Below are 8436 nucleotides of genomic sequence, written 5' to 3'. Positions count from 1 at the left end.
ACCATTTTGCATTTTCCTTAATTGCTCGAATTTTAAAATCCCCCCGTGATGTTTGAGAAAGGCAACATGGCTTTTGCCATATCCAAAGTTCGCATTATTTCCTAACTTGAATGAAAGCCTTTTTTACTGAAAATTTATTTATTTACTAATCTTCTATACTTTGCTTTTTTAACTTTTTCTGTTTATGGTTTCAGTAATGTAAGTTTTAAACCTTCAAATGTCATGTCATGTCACGAGCTGAACGAACAGAATGAGGTAGGTGATGACGAGGTTGATGAATACAAAGAGGAAAATGAGGCACCCAAATATGTTGCTGAAGAGTTTCTGCAGTTCAAAAATCAGCATAGCCAAATTTAGAAGAAACTGAAACTGTAAATCTGCGAGACCAAGAGTGTGTCAAAGAGGTCAATATCAGCGTTCAATGAAGATCAAATAAAGGGCCTGATTCATTTACTCTCCGAGTACATTGATGTGTTCATCTGGGAAGTCAGCGACATGCTAGGGCTGAGTACCAATGTTGTGTATCACAAATTGTCGATTAATCCAGGTCTTAGTTCGGTGAAGCAGAAAACTCGAAAATTCAAGCTTGAGTTGAGTTTAAAGATTAAAGAAGATATCACCAAGCAGATAGAGTCTCGATTGGTGGAAGTGATGCAATACCCCAATGTTATTCCGGTCGCCACAAAAGATGGGAAGATCAGAATTTGTGTCGACTACAGGGATCTCAACAAAGCCAGCCCTAAGGATAATTTTCCATTGTTGAACATTCATATTTTGATCGATAATTGTGCTAAGCATGAAGTACAGTCATTTGTGGATTGTTACGCAGGTTATCATCAAATTCTAATGGATGAAGAAGATGTAGAAAAGACAACTCTTATTACACCTTGGGGTGTATATCATTACAGGGTGATGTCATTTGGCCTCAAGTATATTGGTGCTACTTATATGAGGGCTATGGCGACCATATTTCATGATAGGATACATAAGGAGATTCAGGTGTACGTAGATGATTTCATAATCAAGTCCTGCGAGAGTTCGGACCACTTGACGCACTTGAAGAAGTTTTTTGCCCGTTTGCGGTGTTACAACTTGAAATACAATCCTGCTAAATGTGCTTTTTGAGTGCCAGCCGGCAAGTTGTTGGGATTTATAGCCAGCATTAGGGGTATTGAGCTCGACCGTTCCAAGATTAAGGCAATTCAAGAGTTACCTTCTCCGAAGACTGAGAAGGAGATGATGAGTTTCTTAGGGAGGTTGAACTACATCAGTCGATTCATAGCCCAATCAACTGTGGTGTGTGAGCCAATCTTTAAGTTGTTAAAGAAAGATGCTTCGACAAAGTGGACTGAAGAGTGTCAGAATGCTTTTGATGCTATCAAGAACTATTTGTCCAAACCACTGGTGTTGGTACCTCTAGCGAGAAGGGAGTCCATTGTTGCTATATTTATTCGTCTCAGATAACACATTTAGATGCGTGCTTGGTCAACATGACGAGACAGGAAAGAAGGATCAACCCATTTATTATATAAGCAAGAAGTTTACCACGTACGAGTCTCGTTACACTTTGTAGGAGAGAACATGTTGTGCTTTGACTTGGCTTGCCCAGAAGTTGAGACATTATTTCTCTTCTTATACTACATACCTCATTTCCAGAATGGACCCGCTGAAGTATATTTTCTAGAAGGCGATGCCGACCGGAAAGTTAGCTAAGTGGAAAATGCTGTTGAGTGAATTTGACATTGTGTATGTGACTCAGAAGGCGATAAAGGCACAGTCCTTGGCTGATCATCTTGCAGAAAATCCAGTTGATGAAGAATATGAACCGCTCAAGACTTATTTCCACGATGAAAAAGTATTGTTTGTGGGTGAAGATATTTCTGAAATGTATTCTGGCTGGAGATTATTCTTTGATGGAGCGGCAAATCATCAAGGAAAAGGTATAAGAGCGGTCTTAGTGTCAGAATCTGGTCAGCACTATCCCATGGCAGCTAAGCTCCGATTTAATTGCACGAACAACATGGCTGAGTATGAAGCTTGTATTCTTGGTTTGAGAATGGCTATTGACATGAATGTCAACGAGCTACTGGTATCGGAGATTCAGATCTGTTGATTCATCAAGTTCAAGGAGAATGGGCTGTGAAGAACCCAAAGATTACACCTTACGTGCCGTATGTACAGAAATTATGCAAAAGATTTTGTAAGATCGAGTTCAAACATACTCCCAGGATACAGAATGAGTTGGCTGATGTTGTTGCCACCATCGCTTCGATGATTAAGCACCCAGATACTGATTATATTGATCCTCTGGATATAGATCTGAAAGAACATCCAGTCCATTGTTCACATGTTGAAGCAGAACCAGATGGTTTGCCATGTATTTCGATATAAAGAAGTATTTGGAGTCTGGAATTTATCCTGAAGATGCTACGTCCAACCAGAAGAAGTTGATAAGCTGCATGGCTCTCAATTTCTTTCTAAGTAGAGAAATTCTGTACAGGAGGACTCCAGATTTAGGTCTCCTCAGATGCGTCGATGTTGTTGAAGCCGCGAAGCTTATTGAACAGATACATTTTGGGGTATGCGGCACCCATATGAATGGACTCACTTTGGCAAGGAAGATGTTGCGAGCCGGTTATTTTTGGATGACTATGGAGAATGATTGTTGCAAGTTTGTGCAGAAATGTCATAAATATCAAGTGCACAGTGATTTCATCCGAGTGCCGCCTCACGAACTTAATGCTATGAGTTCACCCTGGCCATTTGTATCTTGGGGCATGGATATCATTGGTCCGATAGAACCATCCGCTTCTAATGTACACAGATTTATTTTGGTTTCCATTGACTACTTCACCAAGTGGGTAGAGGCTGCTTCTTACAAGTCAATGACCAAGAGAGTTGTAGATGATTTTGTTCGAAACAATCTGATATGCAGGTTTGGAGTACCCGAATCCATCATTACTGATAATGGTGCAAATCTCAACAGTCACTTGATGAGAGATATATGTGATCAGTTCAAGATTACTCACCGAAACTCAACCGCTTATCATCCTCAAATGAATGGAGTTGTAGAGGCCGCCAATAAAAACATCAAAAAGATTTTGAGTAAAATGATCGACAATAACCGAGGTTGGCATGTGATTCTACCATATGCTTTGTTAGGTTATCGAACGACCGTCAGAACTCGATTGGATCTACTCCATATTTGCTAGTATATGGAATAGAGGCAGTCATACCTGCTGAAGAGATACCGTCCTTGAGAATCATACAAGAAGTTGAGTTAAGTAATGCTGAATGGGTCAGCAAGCGGATTGATCAGTTAACCTTGATTGATGAGAAGAGAATGGTTGCCGTTTGTCATGGGCAACTGTATAGACAGAGAATGACTCGTGCTTTTCACAAAAGAGTCAGAGCAAGAATTTTTGAAATCAGTCAATTGGTGTTTAAGCACATTTTTCCTAATCAGGATGAGTACAAAGGAAAATTTGCACCGAATTGGCAAGGGCCTTACATGGTTCGCAAGGTATTATCTGGAGGTGCTTTGGTCCTGTCAGAGATGGATGACACCGCATGGCAGAAACCGATCAACTCAGATGCTGTCAAGAGATACTACGTGTGAAGCTTCGGTTTGCATTTCTATTATTTACTTGTAATTACTCTGTTTGCTTGTATTTTGCTTTGTTTAAAATCTTATCCCCTCTGTAATGAACTATGTTTGACCTAAATTCTCAAGAATGAGATATGTAGGCGGCCTATGTCGGTCTCGGTCACCCGATTTAGCCCTTTTTAATATTTCTTTGTATTTGAACTACGTCTAACCTGAATTCTCAAGAATGAGATATGTAGGTGGCCTATGTCAGCCTCGATCAGTTTCATTGTAAACTTCTTATTGTTTTCAACCTTTGAGGGGAACTAAGTTTGACCTGATTTCTGCTTCAATGGGATACGTACACGCCACAGGGGTTTGATCAGATTTAATGTAAGATTTCTATTTTTCTCTAAAATTCTCGAGAAGAAGATTTTTCCTCAGCAAGTCAAGACTTAAGATACTTCAGAATTTGCAACTGGGACAGAATTTTCGAGAGGATCTAAAAATTCCAAAATTTACTTACCAACAGTCAAAGATAAATCAAAACTTGTAACTGGGACAGATTTTTGAGGATGACCTCAAAATTTCAACTTGGTTTTCATTGACAGTTTAGAGCCACTCTGAACACTCCCCAACAAATAATCAGATATACCTCCATGCATCAGACTCAACGAAGTCCACTAAGCCTGACGTGACATGATACTTGGCGAAAACCCTTTTCAAAATGCTACTTTTTAAAAATTTATTTTTCTTAAATATTTATATTTGAATTTCATTTGTTTCAGCATAAAATATTTTGCCTTATCTATCAAGAGTTGGGAGATTAGGAAGATCAACCGGAGATAGCAAGACAAGGAGCAGACAACTGAAGAATCGACACAGATCAGTCCTTCCCCAAAAATCATCAAATTTCTTCGATTGACGAATATAGTGTTGCTTAGAAATCATCAAATTTCTTCGATTGACGAATATGTGAAGTCAAGGGGGTAGAAAGCTCTTCCCCAAAACATATGATTTTTCTGCGAATGCATGAATTATTTTATATTGCATATATCGAAGACTTGGCGGTATTACGATTCTCAGCAACATGAAGTCTAAAGGAAAATTCCAACTAGATTCAATGACAAATCAAGCGAAAATCTCAAGAAAGAGTTTACAATTTTTCATCAAGGACGTCATCTGCATCACATTATCAGACATGATAGTGGCGCTACCCGGAGCGGTCATTTATTTTATTGTCGATCAAGACGATACACCACCTGGAGGGTCATCTTACTGTATTGTCAATGGAGGCGATATCATTATCCAGAAGGCACCCAGAAGATAACTATGTTGCTCGGTTGAAGCACTATCTTCATTTGGTACCAAGGATGATATCGCGAGAAAATATTCATGCATCGCAAGAAGATATTCATGCCTCGCAGAAAGTTATGGATCGCGAGAAGATATTCATGCCTCGCAGATATTCATGCATCGGGAGAAGATATTCATGCCCCGCAAAAATTTATGCATTGCGAGTCAATATTCATGCATCGCAGAAGATCATGCATTGCGAGTCAATATTCATGCATCGCGAAAGATCGTGCATCACGAGTCAATATTCATGCATCGCGGAAGATCATGCATCGCAAGTCAATATTCATGCATCGCGAGTCAATATTCATGCATCGCGGAAGATCATGCATCACGAGTTAATATTCATGCATCACAGAAGATCATGCATCGCGAGTCAATATTCATGCATCGCGAAAGATCATGCATCGCGAGTTAATATTCGTGCATCACTGAAAGATATTCATGCCCCGTAAGAAATCACGCATTACGGGAAGATATTCATGCCCCGAAAAAATCATGCACTGCCATCGAAAGAAATTGTGCATCCCAAGAGGAATATTTGTCCATCAATATCAACTGCATTCTTTTATTTTGACAAAAGTAAACATCAAGAAGAGTATCAAAGACGATGTCAAGAGAAATACCAACAATGCATTAGTTTTTATTTATTTCTCCATCAAATGAAAAAAACATTGAAGATTATATTGCAAACATAAGACATAAGCTTAATTTGCTTTACGTCAAACCCAATGGAGTTGACGACAAATATTAAAGGAGAGGAACTAAGTGTCTATGCGATAAAAGACACTACCTCTCATTTCAATTTCAATTTTATACTAATGAGTTTTATCTCAGTCTTTGTAGAGAGAATCCGAAAGGATGAATTCTCCAAAAGCCACAGGTGCGGACGACATCAAAAGGATGCAGTACAACGTGGAACTTTTCTTAGTAGTCAAAAGAGGAATGTCAAACTCTTAGGACGCGAGCAGAGGAGCGACTTCTACCACAATCAAACGACACCCCTATCATAAGGCATGTGGGTTTTTTCTTTCGGTTTGTCAGTTTCAGTTTCGCATCCGAAAATTTTGGTGTCTACCAGGGAAAGTTTCCTGTAACAACCCTAAAAAATGAATAAGATAAATATTTAAGGTGTCAAAAATGCTTACGATTAGACCAAGGTTCACACGGATTGATACGCGTAGAACCAAACCTCAGAACCCTTACTACGACCAAGCTAAATAACTTGGAGAGTTAGTTGAGCATGGAAAGGTTGTAACCAACCAAGTACGACTCTCAAAAATGAAGATTTAAAATCGAAGGAGTCTTTACCGGACTTAAAAAGAAGAAATCTTAAGTTTTGAGGGCCCAGAGGTAAAATGATCTTTTCCAGGCCAAGGGTAATATCGTAATTACCCTAAGGAATTAATTAATTAGTTAGTTAATTTAATTTAAAGAACCAATTAGGCTCAGGTTCACCCGAAATGGTCCATTTCGCAAGGGCCACTCTACCCGAGTTCGAGCCCCATTGGAAGCAACAAGTTGGCGATTTAATTAATGTTTATAATATGATTTTTAAGGGAATAATGGTCCTTTCACTAAGCTAATTAAATCAGGTTTTTATTTAAATTAATAAGGAGTCCTAGTTTGACTAATTCCCAAACTAAAACTCCTATTATTAGACTACTCTCTCACGATCTCTCTCTCTCACGTTTCACCATTCTCTCTCACGTTGGTTTCTGCAAAAAACAACAAAGAACAGAAGTAATATTAGAAGTTCTTTACACTTGAAGAACTCACATGAAATTTTGAGAAAAACAAAGTAACCAAGAACGTTAAGGCAAAGAGAAGTTGTCCGTCGAGTGGTGTGGACGTTGAGGAAGCTTGGACTGATTTTGGAGAGGGTTTTGGGCAGCAAATTCATCGTTTGAACATCAATTAAGGTGTGGGTTTCTTTCCTCTTTGTACCTTTCCCAAGAGACCACTTAAGATTCAAGATATTCATTCCGAAAATTAGGATTGTTCCCTCTTTTGCACGTCCTTGTCACTAGCTCCATTGAACTTTAGGTTGGGTATGTTTGCTGGTACAAAGTAGGGATGAAATGTGTTTTCGTGATGTTTATGTAAGTATGCATGTTCGAAATTGTGTGAATAATGATTATGTTGTTCGAAATCATGTGAAAAAGGTGATGTGTGTGTGCAACGTGTGGCAGTGAAGTAGTCACTGTTTTGGGACGTGAAAAGGCATGATAATTCTTGTATTTTATGTGCTAAAGTTCTGCACAATGTGATGTTCATATGGTGTCTGAAGTTACAAATTTTGAGTGAAAACGCTTGACTAATGTAACTACTAAACTACACCTAACAATGCAGTAAATGCTTGGTGAAATGCCCTAAGAAACTAACATGAAAAGGTTGATGAAAGGAAGCTAAAAATTATGAATAAATTTCCAGCTTAGTGTACTTTAAATTTCGTTCAAAAGGGGGTTGAAATCTGGAAATTTAATACATTCAAAAGAGGTGAGGCCACCAGGATTCGAACGTGTGATCTCACCCTTTGGCTACTGGATTTCGCGAGAAATGAAAAGAAGAAAAGGGGGAGGGGGAATCGAAATTGGGTCTGCTGGGTTAGTAGGAAGAGAATAAGAATTAAAATAAATAAATGGGAGGCGTGGGAGTTTAACCCACGACCTCCAGGTAGCAAGTGAAGGAAGAGAAAGTAAAGAAAAGAAAATGTAAGGCGTGGGAATCAAACCCACGACCTCAAGGTTGGAAAGGAGAATGACAAAATTAAATAAGAAAAAACAAAGTGAGGTTGTGGGGGCTCGATCCCACAACCTCACTGCCAAAACGCCTAGCCTAATGAACTTAAGTAAAAAAAAATAAAATAAGGGGGTTCGAACCCACAACCTCCCAATGCTCTAGTGAAATTAAAAACAAAAATAAGGAGGTTGTGGGGGTTCGAACCCACAACCTCCCAATGCCCTAGCGAAAATTAAAGAATAAAATGGAAGAGGTTGTGGGGGTTTGAACCCACAACCCTTCGGCCAATTTAAGAGGGAAACCAACTAGAAAATTAAAGGTATAATGTTAATGTGGGGGTTCAATCTTCAGTCCCAATGTCATGGAGATTAAAAATAAAATCAATGAAAAATGTAAATTCTATCCAAGTGATTCGAACTTAGGTTTCCTTGCCTAAACATCCGTATTGATATATAAGTCATACATGAACAAAATATCCAAGAATAATGCCACCTGCTTAGATCGAAATCAAGATCTTGGCATATACAAGTACATAAGTCTTGTACTACATAATCTTAGGAATGTATGAATCACTTAACGAACTATGAATGAAGCCCCATGGCTTGTGTGTATAGACTCATAAGTCTAGCATACGTTCAAAAGTAAGTGAATCTAAGATGTATGTAAAGAAATGATGAATCCTAGAAGGGTTAAGTATGAGTGTAAGATACACTAAATGGCTAAGTGCATTGGCATATGATGAGATGAACAAA

At 38.7% G+C, this 8436-nt stretch overlaps 1 protein-coding gene across 1 annotated transcript; it reads left to right on the top strand.

The window, feature by feature from the left end:
• Positions 1 to 1690: 1690 nt before the first annotated feature.
• On the top strand, positions 1691 to 3619 carry LOC107030351. The gene is made up of 4 exons (XM_015231657.1): positions 1691 to 2089; positions 2182 to 2368; positions 2425 to 2935; positions 3163 to 3619. Exons 1-4 carry the CDS (start codon positions 1691 to 1693, stop codon positions 3617 to 3619), a joined length of 1554 nt encoding a protein of 517 aa, XP_015087143.1.
• The last annotated feature ends 4817 nt before the right edge of the window (positions 3620 to 8436 follow it).

The sequence above is a fragment of the Solanum pennellii genome, chromosome 9 (assembly GCF_001406875.1).
Source record: "Solanum pennellii chromosome 9, SPENNV200".
NCBI classification, from domain to species: domain Eukaryota; kingdom Viridiplantae; phylum Streptophyta; class Magnoliopsida; order Solanales; family Solanaceae; genus Solanum; species Solanum pennellii.
This window is presented reverse-complemented; position numbering and strand designations above follow the sequence as displayed.